The 24,375-nt window shown below is 42.5% G+C and overlaps 1 protein-coding gene across 1 annotated transcript in view; it reads right to left on the bottom strand.

Annotated features, from left to right (window-relative positions):
- The window catches only part of LOC121837268 (glycine-rich cell wall structural protein-like), a 48,727-nt gene that overhangs the window by 14,535 nt on the left and 9,817 nt on the right, over positions 1-24,375 (bottom strand). Inside the window, exon 2 of the mRNA XM_042292852.1 lies at positions 4,760-5,059. Coding sequence (XP_042148786.1) covers positions 4,760-5,059 — 300 coding nt within the window. The remainder of the gene's footprint in view (positions 1-4,759; positions 5,060-24,375) is intronic.

The raw sequence follows: 24,375 nt of genomic DNA, 5'->3' as shown, positions 1-24,375 counted from the left end.
ACATATATATGTTTTTATTTATATATTTCGTAGATCGCAGACAGGCTCTTCGAGTGTATTGCGGGTACGTAGACGCGCAGGCATTTCTTAGAGTGAAGCAGTGCCGGAACGCGATGATAATCTATTCATCCGCGTTTTGTAACGAGGTAGAAAGCCTTAGAGCGATAAATGGGCAGCTGAAAGTGATCAGCAATTGGCCGCCGCCATATCGCACAGTTTTTAACACTAGACCCATGACTTCATAGTTTTGCGTCTAGATTTTACCGAAGTATCGCGCACAAATAATTGCTTCTGGATCTTCATAACTGTAGTGACGAGATAAGTTATGTTTAGTTTGTTTTAAATCCAAAATGTGCTTTTACGACACAAACTCGGGCACCTTCGCAATGCTTCCGCTAGATGCCGTCAGCAGCGGTGCTGTATTCTGAGTTTTTATCGAAGCTAGACACTGATCTCTGCGGCTAACAGTGTTGAATAATAGTTTATCATGTTCTTTTTACAGCAATAGCAACACAAACCTTGGCTCAGTTTCGCTTAAAAGCCTCAGGATTTGGTACGGTCATGTGTCTAGTGGTAAACAACATGGGGGCAGCCAAGTGGGATTCACTTTTGCCTAGTGAACGAGATACCAGTTTCTCGTGCTAATCCCCTCTACCTCGTCGCGTTTAGCCACTGCTAGCTCTGCGCCAGCTGCATGAGGGGTAAATTTGGTGCGCCCCCGAGTTTCCCACGCGCTTCAAGTCGTTCTAAAAAGAGTTGATTTAGTGGTTTTCAATTACCCTCAGTAAGTTTCTAATTGAAACCATATGTATATTTTCACTAATTAAAAAGTAAATTATTTTTTTAAAAATAAATTGCCGACTTATTGCAAAGATTTGCCACCAACATGATGTTCGCCTGGCAGTATAACTAACCTGCACAAACAGCATAAGTGTAACTTTCACGGCTCATTTTACCAAATCTGTAACGCTTATAAAAAAACAAAAAAACGAGTTTGCCCTTTAAATCTAGCGTGGAAACTGAATTTGTTTATAGGTGATGTGACACCAAGTCACAGGACGGCCTTCTCCCCACTAAATTTAGCGGGAACTTGAATTGGTGTTGAGCCCACGTGACGTCAGTTTTTCTGCTAAATTTAGCGCTGTTACGCCGACGCCGACGCCGAAGCCACGAAACCCAGAAACGGGGGCCTAAGAGCTGCGCTCTAAAACGAAACACCACTACCTGAGTGCTCTCAATAGGTTGCTGCATCCTTAAAAGATTAGCACATGACCACGTTCCAAAAATTAAAATGATGATTTTAGTCATTTTTTGTATTCCAGCGGATTTCCGTGCCTAGCGTCCTGCCAAAGTTAGGGTGCATCGAAACACGCTAACCCGCATGGACACTGGCGACTTAACCACTTTCGCAAAAAGGTTGCAAAGGTGTTTTGTTTTTTGAAGATCCAGTTCGATCTCTTGCGAATTTTATTATAAAAAACGGCGGAACTCTCTGCAGTAGCGGGTGAAACGCAATTGCAAATGCCGGTCGAAGACTGTTCATTTTCATCGTCGGTTCAGAGCCTTTTCGACCTCACATAACTGCAGCAATGCTGCAGAAGATAATAAATCAATAATGATTATTCTACTATTATTGTTTTTTACTGTGTGAAAGACATAGGTTTCGAAAAAGATTAAATTTAGGACTGTCAAAACAAGCGAGGGTCATCTACCATGCCCTAGCGAAAAACTTCAGATTAATTTCAACCACGGGTGAAGTTTCGAAAGCGAAGGGTATAAAGCGCCGAAAAAACACGAACCGAGACAAGGACATCTTGTCTCAGTCCGTGTTTTTTCGGCGCTTTATACCCTTTGCAATCTACAAACTGGCCTATCTAATCGCATTATTGTATGTCGGAAGAGTGACGAAAACCTCGGTTACAATGCTACCTCTCCAGAAGAAGCCCCTGTCAAAAAGCGGGCACTCCGGACTGAGCTCGAATCCGCCAACAGGGGGCCAGCGCATTACCTTCAAAGCACCGAGCCCGCCAGATATATCGGCTAAAATTACACGAACGAAAGACGGAAACGCATAAAAATAAACAGCTGTATATAGAGCCCAGAATGGCTCCGCTTGAGTGCTACGTGCGTTACCTTGTCGATCAATCACGATACACGTGCAGGCTTAAGGAATCATTTAATTAACACTCAATAGCACTACACTCTTAACAGAAGGTTCTCGATAGTTTACGAGGTTCGGGTGGTTTTGCGTATTATTTATCAAGTACTACGCGAGGAGTAAAGGGAAAGAGAAAAAAAAAACCTCGCGCACCTTTGAAATATTTTAAAGAATAACTCTAGCAAAATGGTATCCAGAATTTCACACGGTAGCTTATTTCATTTCTCGATGGATCGTGCAAGAAAACTTTAAAACCTCTGTCCTGCATTTAAATTGTCGATTTGTTTTAATTTATTTCTCATGTAACGTACATAAGCAGGCTCTAAAATGTATGTGGACATCCAAGAAATCTAGCCACACAATTTGGATTTTCTTTCAGTCCGTTCATTCATGTTTTGTCAGGAGGGATCCCAAATTGAACTTGCATAACGTACAACAGAACGCACGCGAGAGCAATACAAGTTATATTTAAAAAAGGAGGAGCTAGACTAAAAATACGATCAACATTTATTACACCTTCAACAAAAAAAATGGATTCCAAATATATGGCCTCATTTAAAAGTTCGATCGAAGTACCTGCAGTTGCGTATGATGAAGAAATTATGTTAGTTTTTTCTGGAGAAACCACATATGAATACACTTCAATTAGGGTTGAGCGTCGCTTAAAATATTACTCCCATTAATCGACACCCTTTAATCGACTAATTAATTGATGAATCAGTTTCGTTCATTCCCGCACATGATAGTTTTTATTCAAAATTAAATGTTTTGCTTTTGCTGAATACGTGATAAACGGCTCAATGTAAAATTTCGGATTTTCAAACAAGCTTTATGCATACATGAAAACAGTGAAAAGACGCTCACACTCAAAATTGATTCCTTCAGCCGCAAAGGCAAAGGCGTTCGTCAATATCGAACTCTTTTGATTGTTGATATTATTCTCTGCTGCGCTAAGCGGACACTAGTACAGGTTGAGGTGGCCGGTACAGCTAAACCTTCCTCACTCTTATGGAGTTACGGATGTCCCCCTACAGTTTACTTTAGGTCAACACTTCAACTAAAGTTTGCCTTTTTACCGGTGTACTCGTTCACGTCTCCGTGGTGAATGCGTTCCATTTTTAGTTTTTGTGTTCGTCAAAATTTAGCTCAATAACTGGTTTAAAAATATTACTCGTGGTTTAAGCATTAATCGATTAATCGGTGGGTTAGTCGATTAAATGCCCAGAACTAGGCATGAGCTATTTGAAACAGAAGACATCAGCCTACTTTTACTTATTAGACTCTTCTCTGATAGCCGTGTACTTAATACGGATAAAACGGTACACTGCTAATAATAAAAAAGAAAAATTTTAGAATAATTATTTGCACGTTTTGAAGTGCCGAGATGTCGAAAGTCTACTCTAAAACGTGATTTTTTATGTTGTCATTACGCATTCCCAGCGATAACATTCTTTCAGGGCATACGTGATCCAAAAACAAATTATTTTACACTGCGATTTTCGAGCTTAATTCAATGCTCTGGTTTTATAAAGCAAACGTGAATGAGAGAACCGAATCTACGAGTAAAAAAAACGCTGGTTCGGCCAATCACAGTTAAACCTCGGTGCAGCGTTCGCGTGTGCTAAAGAATAAAAAAAAAATAGCCTCGCTTGTGAGCGTACTTTCCCCCTTCTCGATAAGATATATAAACTCCCCAGGTCTTAGGATTCATCACTTCCAAATCCGAAATCGCCCGAAACGGACTTGCCTTACCGTCCCACATCATGAAGACTGCTGTAAGTCATAACTAATATTTTACTCCACATATATTAGGATATTAGCTTTTCTATTTTTGTTCACGTTTATCTTAGGATTCGTATTGCAAGCAGATAATTAACAAAGTCTTAAGCAAGGTTATTCATACTCCTGATTAACATAGTAACTAAGATTTGATTTTATCATTGTAATTATAAATTTATATTTTACAACTAATTACATATTCACTTGTATCATAAAGTTCAGCGTGGTCATTTGTCACGAAAACGCAATTTCTCAAGAGGAAATTAGCTGCCTATTTTGAGCCTCATTTATATTACGGTAGTGCGCCCGAAGCAACACCTCCCTCCAGAAGAAGATAAAACAGGCATCTATTTTACGATGACAGTAGCCACTTTCTTGGCCACCTTATCCTGAGGCCTTGCAAAAAGTAAGCCTATGTTTTATAATCATTTAGAACATCACTTGAACTCTCGAAACCTTTGCATTTCATATCTTTAAACTTGTGTTGGGAACCGACTATTCAAACGCATGCTTGAAGCTCTCCTGAGAATAGCATATCGCAAAAAAAAAAAAATTAAAAATTAAGTATTCATAATCGATTTTACTTAACCGAAGGGCAGTTTTTTCAACTTCTTAAATTAAAACACTCGTGAACACTGGTCAGTTACTTATTCATTTCTGGGTTTAGTCGCTTACCGAATGTTCCCATCTGCTGACTACATTGTCATACCCATATCACAAAGCTAATTTGAAATTCCGTATTAACGATCGCGTTCAGATCAGTAATGTGGTCGCCACAACAATTCTTTTTTTGTTTTGTGAAATTAACATATTACAAATTACTTCTTGTTCTTGTCGTAGCTTTCCCTCGCCGCCTTCTGCGTTGTTCTCGCCGTCGCCGCTGCCGGAGGCTTCGGTTTGGGCCACGGCATCGGAGGCTACGGCCTCGGAGGCCACGGCCTCGGAGGCTACGGCCTCGGTGGCCACGGCCTCGGAGGCTACGGCCTCGGTGGCCACGGCGGCTTCGGGCACGGCTTTGGTGGCAACTACGGAGGAAGTTACGGTGGATCCTACGGTGGATCCTACGGTGGACACTACGGCGGTCTCGGCGGTGGCTTCTTTGGATAGAGATAGATTACTATTCTGGTGAGATTAGGCGTTTATACTCTAGTAAAATGAATAACTATGCTTTTACTGATATTTCATGCAACGAAGATGGGAAAGAGTCAATATATATAGTTTTCTAAGAATATTGTACGTGTGGTTGGGTTATATCTCTTAAATCTAGAATTCAGTGCAGTTCAAACTGAGTCGCCTACAAACGTCATCCTGTTTTTTTTTCGTTTTTTATGCTACTTTTAATATGCGGGCCTGAAATGAAAGCGTTTCAATTGCTTTGTCACGAACATATAGCATGACAACGTGACACCCTTATGCAGGAATTTTTGTTTTTACCAAAACATATTGCGTGATCTGACATATCTTAATTGTACCACTTTATTTATTTCAGGACTACCTTTATCACCAGCAAATATTCCCTTGAAAGTTGATCTGCTGTCGGAAGGATACGATACAAAACATTTTCGTTTCACAGAACCAAGACTCACTACTGTAATAAAAGTGTAAATATCCTATAGAAGTGTTGACATCTTCATTTTTATGTATAGATCATTTCGGGATTCGCCCTCGTGCAGTCATATATTTAAAACATGGCTGTGGAACCCATTCTAAGCATGCGCCATAACTTTTTTTCTTGGGGGGGGGGGGGGGGGGAGATATAGGGCGCGGCGCGTGCGTCCACAGCAAAGTGGCTGAGAATATTTTGCCTGTATGGTAAGCGCTGGAAAGTTCGATAACACCATAAACTTTCTTTGATGTTGTTTCAAAAAAAAAAAAAGAGGGAAATTGTGTTAGGTTTCTGATAGCCTCGAGGCCAATTTGGTGGTCTGTAGGCCGCTTGCAAAGAGGCAAAATTAGTTCATTTGTCAGCTAGTTAACTCTAAAGTTCCAGTTTACTTTTTTTTTTGCGTGTCTGAGAGAATAATGTGTGTCAAGAATTGGCGCTTGATGTCAAATAGCCTAGTCTAGTCTTGAAACATCGGTTGAAAAAGTTTTAATGTGCCATACTGGGTGAGAACAGTCGCCCTGCAACACGGCTTCAAACCGCACCTAAGCGGGCAAAGTGCGACCCTAATTGCGACTGGCTTCGCTTCTGGAGCCGGTGGACGGCGGAGGGGCCGACATTTCTGACTCTCCTCTTCCGATTAGCTTGAATTTGAAGACCGGTACGAGGGTTTCATCTGTCACCCTTATGCACGCACTGCGAATTTTTAACTCGTACTTTAACATCTATAATGAGGTTGAGCGTTGAAGTTTAAAATATGTTATGTCCCCACAAACGAAATTTTTAGATATTAATCGCATTTCTCAGTTAGTAATCTATCTATTTTATTTCGAGGTATTTGGAAAAGTATACATAAGCGTATTTACTCCTATTTAAGTACAATTATATCTGATGTAACACGGATTTGTAAAGGAAAGGTCAGTTCAATCTAACTGACGCTCCTTTTTTAAATTTCTCAGCTCCAATTCTTTTCAGTTAGGAAAAGGTGAACGGTATTGCTTTCGACATGTCGAAAGAGTTCAACCGTGTTAATCATGATTTGCTACTTCAAAAACTCGCTTTAGATTGGCACAAATGTGTGCATGTTTTTCTAGTTATCTAGATGATCGTCGCAACTCTTCTCGGGTTGATAGTAGCTACTTTGACGAGTTTGTTTCGAAACCTGGAGTGCCTCAGGGCTCCATCATAGGGCCGATTTTATTTCTTTCATTAATAATAGATATTGTTTCCTGTGTTAGGTATGCAAAAAATTATTCTCTTTGCCGATGATGTTAATCTGTTTCTAAGTTGGAAGTCGCTGCTAGATTGCACTTGCCATCAACTTGATATAGAATATGTTTCGAATTGGTGCATCAAAAACTGCTTGACGCTTAACCCCGAGAAATCTAAACTTATTGTGCTATCTAGAAAGCGTGAAGTCATTAGTTTTTCTTACATCCTTGAAAGCGCCTCGTTTTCCCGCGTATCTGTTATCATGGATCTTGGTGTTCATTATGGTAGTGCACTGATTTTCAATGAACACGTGTTCATAACCGTTAATATTGCCTTTAGAATGCTGGGTGTAATTTCTTGAGAGTTGTCGCCAATCTCCATCTCCATTCTGTGTGTTGCATTTGTTTAAGTCACAAGTTAGATCACTGTTCAAATTCGGTTGGGTCATCTGTAATTCTTTATTTATATCACAGGAACTGCCGTCGGAAACGTGCATAAATGAATGATATTAATAGCAAACAACAACTATATTGACCGATTTTTTTTTTACATTATGAAACATTACTTATACGATTCGCTTTATATAAGCCTGCCGTGACGAGGTAGTTTAGAGATTTATATTTATTCACAAAGTTGTCCATGGCTATGTTAATTCGATGAATCTATTACGATCCAGACTTCCATGTTTCGTCAAGAGTCAGTCGTAATTCATCAATGTTTTATCCGCCTTTCATGTCCCCTTTGTCCCGGATTCAGTTGGCCTTCAATAAGAAAGAACATCTGGATATTTTCATGTAGCGTACGAATTTTACCTTGCTTGTTCGCGAATGAATGTCTACCGCCTAAATATGGCAAGACGATTTGTGTTGTCTTTTAGCCTGATTTGGCCGTTCTTGCTATATTGCGTGCATGACTGTGAAGACTGAAAATTCGTTTGTGGCCACCAAAAATAAAGAAATAATAATTTTATTCCTAATATTATTATTAATTATTAATATTATTATTATTATTATTATTATTTAGAAGAAGAAGAAGTCCCCGAGAGCAATCGTTCTTCTCGATTGCTCTTAATATTTTCAGTACTGATCAAATATTCCAAGCTCCGCTAACACCGGCAACCAGTCCGCTGCGAACGCCAAATCCTGGAGTCTTTACTTTCACGGTCTTTGATCTGCACCAGGTCTCCATCGTTCCAATCGGTTGTTGACTCGGAGCGCAAGCCTTCCAAGCGTCGACCTGACTGGATTTCATCGGCTGCTTTACACCACCTTTCTCAGCCCGACGCTTTTCTCGAGCCGAGTGCACACATCAGGACAGTCGGCGTGACAAGACGGCAAGGTATTTCTCACCGCTTGGTCTAGCCTCTACTGCCATGTCTTCTTCATCTAAGTGTGCTAATTGCCGAGAAAAGACCATCAATGATGGTCGACACATGTTCTGCGTCGATTGCAAGAACTCGTACCATGTAGGAAAGCTTTGCTCTGGAATTGCAGACAGTACCTTTAAAACCATGGGGGCTGCAAAGAGGGAGATTCGGCGCTGCCGTCGGTGCCGAGAGCACAGTAGAGAGCCCGGTTCTCAATCTGAGACGGGCTTGTCACAATGTGAATCTCCCGTGACCGGCGAGCACTTTCGATTGCTGGAGTCAAAACTAGATTGCCTAACGTCCCTCAAGGCCAACGTCGACAGCCTCCTTTCGTTACCAGCCAAAATAGACCAGCTCTTGACATTGAAACCTGTAGTCGAGAACCTGAAATCTTCACTAACAGAGATTCAAAAGTCGGTTGACTTCCTGTCGGAGAGCTACGACTCTGTGCTCTGGACAGCTACCGCTAACGCATCATCAGTGACAGAACTCCGGAACGAGACAACATCACTGAGAGAGATAGTTACGGAGCAGTCTAAGACCATTGAACACCTCCAGAACGAGTTAAATGACAGTGATCAGTATAGCCGACATTCAATTCTCGAAAGACATGGGCTGCCTTGTTCCTCAAATGAGAACTTGATCACCGTTGTCAATGAGCTGGCCAGTAAGCTCGGCCTAGCTGACTTCCAACGAAGTGACATTGTGACCATGCACCGCCTACCATCTCGACGTGACATCCCTCCACCTATACTGGTCAGATTCTCTACGGCAGCGCTTAGAGATCAGTGGCTTTCCACAAGAAAAAAGCTGCGGCCTCTTTCAGAAACCGGGTCTTTACCCAAACTCTTCTTCAACGAAAACCTCACCCGCAGAAACAAGGAGCTCTTTTGGAAGTTACGTGAGAAAGTAAGAGACATGCATTGCAAATTCACATGGGTGAAGAATGGTAAACTGTTTGCAAAGAAAACAGAATCCTCTCCTGCAGTACGGATCCATCGGTTTGCTCACCTGGAGAAGTTTGTTTAGCTCTTCTCTTGCCAAACCGACAGATAACAATTGGTATCGGATGACAACAACATCGAATTATGGAGGTACTGTTTTCTAACTCCTCAGACTTTTTATCTCTTCAACGTTTCTTTGATACAGTCAGTGATAGCACTTTTGGTTTATTACGTGTTAACATCTGGAGTATTCGAAAATATTGGGATGAGTTTACACTAACTGTCAAAAATGCAACGACAATATTTGATGTTTTTGTCCTTACAGAGATTAATGTCAAAGACGTTTCCTGTGATGAATTCCAAATACCAGGGTATAATGCACACTTTTTCACGCGTTCGTTTGGCCGAGGAGGAGGAATTGCTATCTTTGTGAGAGATTCGTGGGGTACTGAAAAGCTTGATGTCGAGTTCGTTAATTGTGAGACACTCTTTATAAGGATATGGAATTTTAAATGGTCTTTACTTTTGCTAGCCTTCTCCAAACCTCCTTCGGCTCATCCTTTGAAATTTTTGGAAGAGCTCAGAAATAAGTTTCAAACTTTTCAATCCATGAATGACATCTGTTTGGTAGGCGACTTCAACATCGACACGCTTAAGCCAGTCAAGTCTCTTGTGTGTGACTATCTGAATTTATTGGCACATTTCGGTCTGGAGTGTTTGATTCTTGGCCCCACACGAGAAGAACATTTAGGTGATCATATTGTCAAATCATGCCTAGACCATATCAATGTACGCGCTCAGAACGTAACAACAAAATCGGCCATAATAGAGGAGAAGCTTGCTGACCTTTACTATGTGGCTTGCCATCGTGTATCACAGCTCACTCTTAGGCCGCCGACGGCTGTAACACAAAATATAGAAATAATTGATCGCGCACGACTTGATAAGTTGGTACAAAAATACGATTGGAATAATCTATTGCATATTCAAGACTTCAACGACGTCTATACACTAGGTTTAGTGAGCAGTTCCGCCTTTTTAGGTGGCAAGCTAGAAAAGTTATTACTGTGAGGCGGCGTCGAAACGACCATGATTGGTTAACAGATGATATTCTGTCATCTATAAAATCTAAAGATGCTCTTTTGGCTCGTTGTCGCCGGTCTCCAAATAATGCCCAGTTGAAGGAAGAATTCCGCATTATGCGAAACCGCGTAAACGCGCTTATTCGTTCAGCGAAAAGAATATGCTTACGTAAAGCGTTTTTTAAAGCCCGATCAAATATTTCACAGACATGGTGTTTGGTAAACCAGTTGCGAGGCAAAGGTGTGAAGAGGTCGATTGATGACACACTTGAAACGGTTTTTGGCCACGATACTAAGAAATTGGTAGAAGATTTTAATAAATTCTTTGCTACATTCTCCGAAGTAGCCCGTGACACTTCTCTATTTGCAACATGCGCTTCAGATTCAAACTCTGCCTCGGCTTTCCTTCCCCAAATGACCGAGCCTGACCTTCGATCACAGCTTTCCAGCTTCAAGGCAAACAAGGCGCCTGGTGTGGATTGCATCAGTGCGGAGGATCTAAAGAGGAATTATGATTCCCTAAAACATGTGGTCCTCTATATGCTAAATGGTTTTATTTCTTCCGGATCGATCCCCGACACTTTGAAGAGCGCACTAGTGAAGCCTCTATTTAAAGGAGGAGAACGCAACAAATTTCGTTTCGCCCAATTTCAATTTTACCTTGCATAATACAAATATTGGAAAAACATGTTCTCGAAACTATGACGGCATGCCTTGGTAGGTTTGACATTACTTCGCCTAGACAATATGGCTTCGTTAGTGGGCGTGGCACCCAGCCTCTGTTAGAGAACTTCACAGATGAATTGCATCTCGCTTTTGAGAAGAATCAACTCGCCTGCGGGCTCTTTATTGATGTTTCCAAGGCATTTGATACTGTAAGTCATAGCATTCTGCTGAAAAAGTTATCCAACCTTGGATTCCGCGGTTTTTTCTTTTCTTTAGTACAAAAGTTTTTAAGTGGTCGGACACAAGTAGTTTCTATACACCAACTCATGTTTACAAACAAACCGGAGCGCCCCTAGCGGATGCCACCGGCGCCGCGCATGCGCGATGGGGGTGTGGGCAACAAGCCCGCCGTCGCCCATAAACAAACAATTGAAATGCGATGTTGTCGGCGTCGGTGTGAGTCCCGCTGCTTTTTTTCGCGTTCGAATTGTTGATTCTACGTCTTCCTTGCGGTGTCTGACTACTTGAGCGGCGTCAGCGAAATTACCGAGGCTCGTTACACCGCGAAACTTCGCGTGAATAATGTGACATGTGGCGATTCATTCCGCGTGGACGCCGCAGCATGTACGCTAAAACCTGATTCGCATGATGAGATTTCACTCGCAATTTTCAGTCGCGACGCCGCTCGGGCTGCAAAAGCGTGAACCGTAGCTGAGATAGTCGACGTCGATACTGAAAATCGCAAGCAGAATCGGACCAAGTCAATTAGGCATAGCAAGTCAGTGATGGTCACTCGTAAAAATGATCAACATCTGCTTGTATTTGCTGTTTACATCGAGCCTGGTTACCAATCTTCAAACTTAAGTCTTTTGAGACCTGCGCTTACTTCGTATAGCAAGTACCGGGCCAACGTTTAATCCACCGGCCGGCGTCGTCTAAGAGAGCAGACGACAAGCAGAAACGTTTGAAAGAGCAGACGACAGTTCGAACGATCAGGCGGCCGTTTGAACTTGAAGACGCACTGAACTTAGTCCGCAGGTGGTCCGCACAACTTGATGGTTTTCAGGCGTTCATGTTGGAATAAAACAAATAAATCTGATGACCACAAGTATCCGTGAATTTAACTCAAAGTGCTTACCGCCCAAGCAATCGTTGTCCGACGGCGTCTGCTTTTCCCTTTTCACGGCACATATCTAGATTTTCGGACCAACCGAGCACGTGAAAACTGACCTTCAAACGTTTCTCGTCTCTTTTGGTACGGCCCCAGTCCCGGCGTTTTGACGAGAAGGCAGGTTTTTGGCTAGTTCCCTTCAAAACAACGCAGGAATACACGTCTGGCATGGGGACTTCTGCCCACAGCCCCAGACCGAAAGTGCGACCGACGCGCCACCACCGCGCCGTGACGTCACAGAGATGAGTTGGTGTATAGCCAATAACCGAAGCTCCAAAATTGACTTAAAGGCCGGGGTTCCCCAAGGATCTGTTTTATCGCCTCTCCTTTTCAACATTTTTGTTAATGACATGTCGAAAGCAATCTCCGGTTGTAGTCTATTCCAATACGCGGATGACACGGTTTTGGTCTCGGTCCACCTTAATCCGGCTACTGCAATCACTTCGCTGCAAAACGACACTTGCCGTTTACACGACTGGTTTGAAGAAAATTGTCTAACGATAAATGTATCTAAAACCAAGCTTGCCTGCTTTCATAATCCCCTTAAAATTCTAACGTCCAACCATCCGCTTTTCATGCACACTTCTGGGTGTATTTCTTGCAACTGCAGTCCTGTAACTTACGTTGATAAGGTTAAATATCTTGGGATAAAATTTGATAGTGATCTGTCATAGAACAGTCATCTCTCACAGCTTTGCAGAAGACTGTGGAGTGTGTCCTGTTTGCTGTACAATACACGATCCTTAATACCTAGTTCGACAAAAAAATCAATAGCTCAAGCATTAGTATACGGAATTTTGCGGTATGGGATAACAATTTTTGGACATAGCTCTGGAGTCTGGTACAAAAAATTAGATACAATTTTAAAAGGCATTTTTAGAAGCATTGTCTATGGACCAGCGTTGCAAACCGAAGAGGAAAAACTCGCCAACTTAGGTTTGCCCTTCTTCAGGGCTTTTTTGGTTCAGACTGTAGTCCTCAAGTATTTTTGGAGCGATATATATAAGATACCCCATGTGGCTACTAGATCACTTAGACACACAGAACGATTTAAGGTACCTTTTGTCACAACAAAATATGGGAAGAAGATTCGGGCATTCGGGCACCAGCGATTTTTAACAGCCTACCAGACGACGTTTATGATGCGGACTCTCCGAAGAAACTAAAACGAGCGCTCCAAGATCTCAGCAAAACATCATGAATTTGTGTGTCTGTGTGTGTGCGTGACCCTGTGAGCGTTTTGCGTGAACGCTAACAAACGTGATCTCTTTTCTCTTTTCTTTCTTTAATTATCATCGTCAGTACCAGAGCGTGGTAACAGTGCTTGAGTCGGAAACTACAAATCAGGGGGACATTTTGTACTCATGAAGTGAAGGGTGCTGTCCCACAAGTCATTCAACTGGCTTTGACAGACCCGTATTTCTACCAAGTAATACATGCAAAAAATAAACATTATTATTATTATTATTGATATTATTATTATTATTATTATTATTAATTAGTAGTCCCACTGATTCAATAAAATGTATGTATGTAATTAAAATTAAATTATTATTAAAATTATTATTATTCGTGTTTCTCCTCGCTTTAATGTAGAGTGATGTGTAACTAGATATGGGAAAAGACTGCGCAGTTCTTATGTTTCAGAGGTATTTAATGCTCTTCCTGAGGATATATATACAGTATAACTGGAAGGGCAATGTTGAAAAATTAGCTTCGTTCAAATGTTTTTGAAAGTTAAATAGCGTAATCCCAATCATTGCAGGGTCTTTTTTTTAGCTTTGTTGTTGTTGTGATCTGTTTTGTTTTGGGGGGCTGTTTATTGAAAGCTTTCTTGTGTCTGTAAACGATTATGGATATCTTTTTTCGCCTGTTTGACTTGCCTGGTGCAGTCGTACAAGCCTATACCGGCTTAGACGAACCTGTCGCTTATGTACTGATACTTGTAGTGACAATAAATATTATTTTTATGATAATTATTGTTAATAATATTATTTTTATTATTATTACTATTATTATTATTATTTAATATGTGTTATAATCGCTACTCTGACACAATTGATATTTTTAACTCATCCGGGAGCAAGTTCGGAAATGCTGTTCAAATCTTCCTCTTGCAGGAAAAGGGCTGATCAGTTGAAGCGTTGATGTAGTATTCGCTTTTTGCTCTCACACCCGGTGATGTCTCTGTTTTGTGCTTTTGATTTCCCTTGTTGATCTGAGTGTCTTTCATGCTTTTTAATATTTTTATTCTCAGACTGGAGAACTATGTTCTCCTTCTGCACTCGTGTGCATTCGTGTTAATATGTGTGTGTTTTTGCTCATTTTTTTTAGTGTGCCAGCACTAAGACCGATTGGTTTTTCCTGGACACTTTAATAAACGTTGATTGATTGATTGATTACCAAAGTCCTGCCCCACACTCGAAAGACAGATAATATTATATTCTCTTATGACATTCAGTCAGTTCTTTTGGCACGTGTGAATAAAATCAAAGACCTTGGAGTTGAAGTTGATAGTACATTACGCTTTTCGAGTCATGTTGACCACATTGTGAACTCAGCTTTACGCACGCCTGGTATTACGTGCCGCACTAATAAAGAGTTTAATAACCCTAGTACTTTTGTCACACTGTACATTGCTTTATGTCGACGACACGTCGAGTGTGCCTCTGTTGTATGGAATGGAATCTGTGCGACAAACTCGGCTAGAATAAGTTTTTTTGTACCTGCAGACATTGTTTCTCGTCGTGCAATTCGTGTACCTGAAGCGATGATCCAGCAGTCCCAGTGCAGCATAGCTCGGCATTGCCCACCCTGCGGCGTGTGAGAGAACATGCCAATATCCTATTTCTGTACCAACTTATTCATGGCATCACTGACTGCACATCATTGATCTCAAATGTACGCTTGGAAATTCTCGTAAAATCTACATCTAAAAATGCATCCTTCTACAATGCTCGCATAACTAATCTTCACGACCTCGTGTCGAGAATTGGGCGCACCTACAATTCCTCTCTTACAGACACTATTGATATATTTAAAAATAACAAACCGGAGTTCATAAGAGCGCTAAATCTCCTCACCTAAATTTTGCTTACCATTTTTGCACTTGATTTAGTTGCTCAGAACCAAATTTTATACACTCGCTTTCCCTTTCCTTCGCTATCGTGGTGATATACTGTAGAGAGTTGGTGCGACATATGTGATCTGTTTCAAGTGTTTTTATTGTTTACTGTTCGTTTGTTGTGTGTAGTGTTATGTTTTTAATGTTTATTGGGTGATTGATTCATTGATTATTATTATTATTATTAATATTATAAATTATTTTATAATTATAAATAAATTTTATCCTAAAACCCTGCTCTGACGGCCCAAATTGTGCCTGCAGCATTTTGTGGTGAGAAACTAGACCTCATTTCTCTACCGGTAGAAGGAGAGGATCCCCTTCGTGGCTTCTAGTTCGCCGCCCTAAAGGCCCCAACTGTGGTCCTGACCAACGCTAATCATCGCATCACACCATCGAGTCTGGTCCTGACCAAGGCTGATCATCGCATCACACCACCGAGTCTGGTACCTGAATAAGGTTTTCCAGCACAACTCGTTTTGATGTCAGCGGCCTTCATCTATACCCGCTAATGAGGCATTGCGATCATCTGCAACCTAGTGCAAAGCCAACTCTAGGCCTTTCAGCGATCATCCCTTCATTGCCGGTAACCGACCACCAGTGGACTGCAAATACCTTTTTTCTCGGTGTCCGTTCAAGCTGTGCACAATATACTGTTTGGTCAGTGTCCCTTTTTTAGGTGTGCTTACGTTTCCGTGGCATATTTCCCTATATTCGCATCAACCTATAACCTTGTCTCTTCTTTGTGACGCCTGCAAAAAATACATTTCCCAGGACGGCCGTCACATGACGTGCTCAGTTTGCGCGAAGGACTACCATCTGGGGAAAACGTGTTCTGGCATCGACGAGTCCACGTTTGCTGCCATGAGCCCCGACAGAAAAGAAAAATGGAGGTGTAAAGCTTGCCGCTCTAAGAACACTTGTTCTGGTATAGACGAGGTCGACGTGAGTTCTGACGCGATCTCGATGAGCGAATCCGCCTCTCTCGCGGCGCAGATTCTGGCCATGAACGAGACGTTAGACTCCCTGCTCGTGCTTCCCGGGAAGGTGAATGAGCTTTTATTATTGAAACCTTCCATTGACCTGATGAAGGCGTCTGTAGAAGTGGTTCAAACCTCAATCTCTTTCTTGGCGAAGAAGTACGATAACCTTCTAGCCAAGGTGTCTACCCACGCGACGGACATACGTGACCTTCGGGCGGAGGTGGGGGCATTGAAGACCACGGTTTCCGAGCAGGCACAGACTATACAAAGCTTGCACACGGAGATGAACGACACAGAACAACGTAGTCGCCTCCAAGATATGGAAATTCATGGATTAAGTGTCACACCCGGCGAGTCTTTGCCTTCCGTCTAAGTGGGGCTCGCAGACAGGCTTGGAATTGAGGGACACCAACCATCCGACGTGGTCTCCGTTTACAGGCTACAGGGAAAACGAGCGGTAAGCCCACCCATTGTGGTGAAGTTTGCATCCGTCACCGCTAAAGACAGATAGATGCAGGCACGTGGCAAGCTCAGGCTATTGTCACGTGACAGCCCACCAGAAAGGCTGTATTTCAATGATAGCTTAAAAAAGACTAACACGGAACTTTTCTGGCTAGCTCGCTCTCCTGCACGAGTGTGGCTACAAATTTGTATGGGTAAAAAATGTAAGAATATTCGCCAGAAAAGAATTGGGCTCTCCACTTGTACGAATTCAGCAGAAAGGTGACCTGGACCTCATAGCACAGACGGCATGGCTAGGTTTTTACAGCACGCAAATTTCCTTTCGTTTAACGAATCATTTTCTTCTTCTTCCTCCGAGTCTTTCACAGTTTTACACGTAAACATTCGCAGTATCCGAAAATACTGGGACGAATTTAAGATCATTGTTGATTAAGTGCGTGGCCATATTGATGCAATTGTGTTAACCGAAATAAATGTCAGCGTTGATAATCTGTATCAGTTTAAACTGGAAAGATTTCAAAACTTCTTTTATACTCGTTCATCTACTCGAGGAGGCGAAATTGGTGTGTTTATAGAAGACACGTGGATGACAACTAAAATTTATATACTATTTAACCAGTCAGAAATCTTGATGCTTAGTATTTCCGATTCTGAACACACAGTTTTCCTTGCTAGCACTCTATCGACCTCCATCGTCGAACTGCACATACTTCTTAGAGGAGTTAACAGAAAGTCTAGGAAAACTATCTAACGAAGCACAGTTACTTTTGGTAGGAGATATAAACATTGACATCCTCAAGACATCCAAATCATTGGTTTGTGATTATCTATCACTACTTTCTAAATTCGGGATAGTACCTACCATGAACCGTCCTACCCGAGAAGAAGTGTTAAAGGGGAACCTCGTCTCTTCCTGCTTAGATCATATAAATATTAGATCTACCGATTCTTCTAACCACTCCGCTGTCATTCTACAGAAGCTCGCGGGTCACTACTTTATTGCTTGAAAATGCGTTTTTCATTCAAGAATAGTTCATAACATTGAGAGTACGTTTCGTTTGGAGAGACTTGTTTTGGTACTTTCGATCGGTTCATTAAGAACTATGACTGGAGCAAATTTATATCCTCTGTTAATAGCATGAACATGTATTATGCGTTCGTGGACATCATTAGAAACTTTCGGAACTTATCGACAACGATTGTGCACGTTAAAAAACGTAGACCTTCATTGCCCTGGCTTACATCAGATATCCTTGCAGCTATAACTCGTAAAGAACAATAATGGAAAAGATTTCGGCGCTCTCCCAACAACATTAATCTTGAAATAGAATGTAAAATACAAAGAAATAGGGTTAATGCTCTAATTAGATCAGCAAAAAGAAACTATTATGCTAAAAAGTGAAAGCCGTTTACCACTCCCTGTAAAACCGTCCTTGTCGTTTGCGCGCTGTTTCCATTATTTCTAAACGAATTAGAGCGCAGCTCTTGAGGAGGAGGAGGGAAGGGTACTGAGTGAGGGTGAAGTGACCTGGGGGGGTCACGTGACCTTGGGGGTCACGTGACGATGCCGATGAAGTCATCAGTGGCGTCACTGATGATGTCAGTGACGTCACTGACGTCATCAGCAATGATGACGATGACGATGTGGATGTCGGTGACGTCATCAGTGACGTCACTGATGACGTCATCAGTGATGATGACGATGACGATGCGGATGCCGGTGACGTCATCAGGGACGTCAGTGATGACGTCATTAGTGATGATGACGATGACGATGCGGATGCCGGTGAGGTCCTCAGTGACGTCACTGATGACGTCATCAGTGATGATGACGATGACGATGCAGATGCCGGTGATGTCATTAGTGACTATGACGTCATCGGAGAGGTCACGTGACCCTTGGGGTGGTCAGGTGACCTCGGCGGGGTGTCACGTGACATGGGGAGGGGGTTATGTGACCTCGGGGGGGGGTCACGTGACCTTGGGGTGACCTTGGGGGTCATGTGACCTTGGGATGACCTTGGGGGCTCGCGTGACCGTGGGGTGACCTTGGTTACGCCGACGCCGACGGCGACGCCGACGCCGCTCAAGCCGGGAACAGGCCCCTAAGAGCTGCGCTCTAAACAGTAAAAGCCGTTTACAACTCCTTGTAACGCCGGATTGGAGCGCAGCTCTTGAGGAGGAGGATTGAAGGGCACTGAGGGGAGGGTAGACCCCTCCTTCTCCTCTTCCTCCCCTAATTCTTTAATATGCTCTGGGGGAGGTCACGTAAACTCGCGGGGGTGTCACGTGACTTTGGGGAGGGGGGGTCACGGGTCACATGGTTTGGGGTCACATGACCTTGAGGTGACCCTGGGGGGTCACGTGAGCTTGAGGTCACCTTGGGAAAGGCCACGTGACCTCAGGGGTCACGGGACCTGGAGGGGTCACGTGACCTGGAGGGGTCGCGTGACCTGGAGGGTTACGTGACCATGGGGAGGGGACCACGTGACCTCGGGGGTCCCTTGACCTCAGGGGTCACGTAACCTGGGGGTAACGTGACTTTGGGGTGACCTTGGGGGTCACGTGACCAGAGGGTCACGTAGGGTCACGTGACCTCGGGGGGTCACATGACCTTGAAGGGTCACGTGACCTTGGGATGACCTTGGTTACGCCGACGGCGACGGCGACGGCGACGGCGACGGCTACGGCGATGCCGCTCAAGCCGGAAACGGGCGCCTAAGAGCTGGGCTCTAAAAGTGAAAGCCGTTTACAACTTCCTGTAACGCCGAATTGGATCGCAGCTCTTGAGGAGGAAGAGGGAAGGGTACTGTGGGGAGGGTAGACCCCTCCTCCTCCTTCTCCTCCTCCTCCCCTCATTCTTTAATATGTTCCGGGGGGTCACCTGACCTCGGTGGCGAGGGGGTCACGTGACCTCGGGGAGGGGGTCACGTGGGGGTCACGTGACCTTGGGGATACCTTGGGGGGTCACGTGACCTTGGGGTGACCTTGGTTACGCCGACGGCGACGGCGACGCCGCTCAATCCGGAAGCGGGCGCCTAAGAGCTGCGCTCTAAAAGATTTCCGACGCTCGTTCTGACTCTAAAAAAACTTGGTCGATCGTAAACGAGCTTCGTCGTCACATGCAGACGAGCGCGACTGAATCATTAAAAAAGCATTTCGGAACACACTTAACTTCTACTGTAAATGCCTTTAATGATTTTTTTTTGTAAACTCACTCACGCTCTCCTCTAATGATGATGATGTACTAACATCCCACATTCCATTTACCTCTGAATCCGGTTTTCTTCCAACTCTTTCAGAGTAAGATTTGCGGTCATATCTGTTTTGTCTCAAACACTCTAGGTCGGCGGGTGTTGATGGCCTGACAGTTCGTGACTTATGTCGAAATTATGACTCCCTGAAAAACGTTCTCCTTGTTCTTATAAATAATATCCTAAAAACTGCTCATGTACCTGATGACTTAAAGCAGGCCTTGGTTGTTCCTCTCTTCGAAGGTGGTGCAGCAAGCCAAGTTTCTTCATACAGGCCTATTTCAATATTGTCTTGCATATCCCAGATATTAGAGAAACATTTTTTGTCGTTATGTCCGGGTTCCTTGAGAAGTACAACATAATCTCGCCGCATCAATACGGGTTCGTAGCTGATCGCGGTATCACTCATCTTGAGACTTTTTCTGACACGATACACTCGTCCTTTAAAAACAACATGTATACGTGCGCCATCTTCATTGATGTCGCCAAGGCATTCGATACCGTTAACGACACCATCCTTTTAGACAAGCTTCATAGGGTGGGCTTTCGTGGTCCGTTCCATGATTTACTAAAAAGTTTTCTCACGAATCGTTCCCAAGCTGTCTCGATAGATAACGTCCGCAGTTCTCATGCTTCCTTAACCTCCGGCGTTCCACAGGGCTCCATTCTGTCTCCACTATTATTTAACATTTTTGTATACGATATTTCCACAGTAATGACCATTTCCAATTTATTCCAATACACGGATGATACTCTCATATTTCACAGCATCTTATGTACCAGCGTGCAATAGAAATGCTCTAAGCCGATGTAACTAAAATAATGGACTGGTTCTTAGCAAATAAGCTTCGCGTAAATGCTTCTAAAACCAAGCTGATATGCTTTCACAATCCATTAAAAAATGTAAGTTTGACTTCTCCACTGTTTCTACATAACTCCAGCTGCTCATGTGATAATTGTAAACCTGTTGAGCATGTCGACTCAGTGAAATACCTAGGCCTTAACTTTGACTGTGATCTTTCGTGGAACACACACATGTCTTATATATGCCAACGATTGAGAACTGTTTCTCGTTTGCTTTACCATGTAAAAGAATTTCTACCATTGTGACTTAAAAATGCATTACGCACGCGTTAGCCTACAGCATACTCAGATACGGCATCACTGTTCTAGCATCTGAGAGTTGATCGTATTCTAAAAGGAATTTTGAGAAGTGTCGCATGTAGCAAAGACTTTTTATCCTGTGATAACTTGTTTGCCACTCTCGAGTTACCTTGTTTCCACTCACTATTTCTCCAAACTGTTATCTGGCTACACTTCTGGGAAAGTGAGTTAAAGGTGTCGTCAAGTCCGATTCGTGATCTGAGATCTGCACCGCGTTTTCAAATTCCACGGGTAAGGACTCATTATGGTGAAAGTATTTGCTCATTCTATGTCCCAAAAATATTTAATGAAGTCCCAGACTCTTTGCTTCTCCTTACTTCAAACAAGACATTAAAGAAATTTCTAAAGAGCTCGTTCTCCGACGTGTACAGACAGTGAACTTTACTGCTTTTAACTCTTGTTTCTTTGTTCTTACATAATGCATATTCCCTCGTGTCATTCTTTTTTCTTTTATTTTTTACTAAAGCACTTACTTTTTTTTATTTTTGGACACACAACGTGACTAGTGGATGTATTGTGTGAAATTTGCTATTTGTTCCTATGCTTTTTGTTTTTTGCGTGAACACACCCTGAGTGAATTTGCCTGACTCAGCAAGATACATTCGTGTCTTCAATACGATATTTATTGTTGCATTTTTGCGTAACTTCGTGCGAGAAAGTGTGTGCCATTTAGTGATTTTTTATGACTCATCTTTATGCTACATAAAGATGAGTCTTACGACTAAAACACCAACTCGGACTTTTCGCCTGTACTCTGATGAAACATTGAATGTGTGTGTGTGTGTGTGTGTTTTTTTCCCTATGTTCACGTAATGTGAGTCCGTGCGAATATTCGGTCTGCCACACCGAATGCTGGATCTGGTCCCACAAGCCTCTGCTGCTTTGACCAGACCCGAAACTCAAGTGGTTATATTTGCAATGTTGAACAAAAACTATTATTATTATTATTATTATTATTATTATTATTATTATTATTATTATTATTATTATATCCTGTTTCCGACTGCAACAAGTTTATTCGGGAATTTCGATTTCACTTTTGAACGTGCGTGTCTATCTAAATTTTGTTACAAACTAGTCATGACTGCCAACGAATGTATTGCATGTTTCAAACCTCGACCGAGTGATGAAGTGTTTATGAATTGCTCTTCATGTTTTTGTGTTTATGAATTGCTCTTCATGTTTTTGTGTTTACCGTCTTGACGTCTGCTCCGGCATATCAAAGAGAACTTTCAAGTCAATGGGAATCTCAAAGCGCGAGAAATGGAACTACCGCACATGCAGAAACCGCGAAAGTAGGTTAAGCGTTAAAGTGGGAGTCGAGGCGGTATCACCACCCGACGAGGCGTCCGTTTCCGCGCAACTAGAACAAATCAACTGAAAAATTGAGCTGCAGTACTCCTTGAAGGCTAATTTAGATCGGGTCTGCGACCTTCCCGCTAAAGTGGATGACCTTCTTTCTTTGAAGCCATTCGTAGAGGCAATGAAAGAAACGATAAGGGGCCTACAAGAATCGGTCAAGAAGTATGAATCAAAAATGGAACTCGTCACTGCAAACGATGAGGACGTGAGGCTACTTCAATCTGAAGTCTGTGAACTGCAGGCCACGGTGACAGATCAAACCGCCATGATTGAACAGCTCCATTCGAACATAAATTCAACCGAACAATACAGTAGAAGATCCAATATGGAGATTCACGGTATTCCGTTCACGAGAAACGAAGACCTGAGGGACACCATGCAGGACCTCGCAGAAAAACTGGATATCGGGAGCCATACCCCTGCCGATGTGGTACCCTGCACCGCCTGCGTTCGCGACGCGAAGCGGAAGCCCCCCTTCTGGTTCCATTCACTTCAGTCTCAGTTAAAGAACAATGGATGGGTCCTCGCAAGAAGTTAGTCACACTCCCTCGATCGGAAAACCAACAGAAAATATACCTTAACGACAATCTAACACGGTCAAACAAAGAACTCTTCCGGCAAGCACGAACTAAGGGCAGAGAAAAATCTTACCGGTCTCTATGGGTTAATACGATACAATTTTCGCTAAGAAAAACGAGAACTCTTCTCCTGTGCGTATCGCTAGGACTGGGGATCTACAAAAAATGATGTAGAAATGGGGAGTACTGTAATAAATTCCGATTTTTCTTCGTTTCTCGACACCTTTCCTACTAGTGCTGGTGCGCTTACCGTCCTTCACGTGAATATCAAAAGCATTAAAAAATATTGGGACGAATTCCAGCTCATTGTTGGTGGACTTGAGACCGGTGCCGATGTTTTCATTCTAACAGAAATAAACGTTCGGGACGTGGAAGTCGAGCAATGTCAATTTTCTTTACCTGGTTGTGAGACTTTTTTTATAACTCGTAGCGATTCTATGAGAGGCAAAATAGCAGTTTATGTTAAAAATTAATGGTAAACAGTTACATTACAAACCCTATTTAACTATGGAGAGCGTCTCTCGTTAAAACGATGTAAAAACAGCTTTGTAGTATCTCTTTTAGCACTTTATAGACCACCCTCAAAAAGCTTACGTAATTTTTTAGATGAGTTAGACACGAACTTAAAAAAAATATAGTGCCTACTGATAAACTTTGTATTGTAGGTGACATCCAACCTCGACCTTCTTAAACCTTCGAAATCTTGTGTTTGTGATTATTCAAATATTTTTCAAAACTATGGTATTGAAAGTACAATTCAGGCACCTACCAGGGAGTAGCATATGTCTGATAATTTAGTTATCTCCTGAATAGATCATATCAATATTAGAAACTTGGGTGCTCTAATAGATCCACTGTTATTACACAAAAGTTGGCAGACCACTATTTTGTTGCCTGTCGTCTCAGCTTTGATGCCGATTCTGAAGCTGTAGAACCACCCCAAGTAGCAGTCATTGATACACGTGACTTTAATAGACAAATTTCTGCCTATAACTGGGATATGCTCATTGAAAATTGCAACTATCAGGATGCCTACTTAAAGCTGGTCGATAGTCTTTCAAACTTTAAAACCACCAGCACAAAGCTATTATTAAATTTAAAAAAAAAACGAAGAAAGAATCAGCCATGGGTAAATACTGACGTCCTTTCTGCCATCAAAAAGAAAGATGTTTTATTGGCACGGTGTTGTCATTTTCCAGACAATGAAGAATTCAGATTGCAATATCAAAGTCAAAGGAATTGTCTCAATGCCCTTATTTGTTCCAGAAAGCGTCAGCATTTCCACGAAAAGTTTTATCGCTCTCGTTTCGACGCTTCTAGGACTTGGGCTCGCATATATGAAGTAAAAGGATGCTTTGCTGGTTCTATTCACGACACAATAGAAAAAAAAAACATGTAAAATCTGATATGACATCGATTGCTGACAGTTTTAATCGCTTCTTTGCTTCAGTTTCGGGCGTGTTGCAT

The sequence above is a fragment of the Ixodes scapularis genome, unplaced genomic scaffold, assembly GCF_016920785.2.
Source record: "Ixodes scapularis isolate PalLabHiFi unplaced genomic scaffold, ASM1692078v2 PGA_scaffold0__279_contigs__length_252992795, whole genome shotgun sequence".
Lineage (NCBI taxonomy): Eukaryota > Metazoa > Arthropoda > Arachnida > Ixodida > Ixodidae > Ixodes > Ixodes scapularis.
Note: the sequence above shows the minus strand (reverse complement) of the source record. Positions and strands in the feature narration are given on the sequence as shown.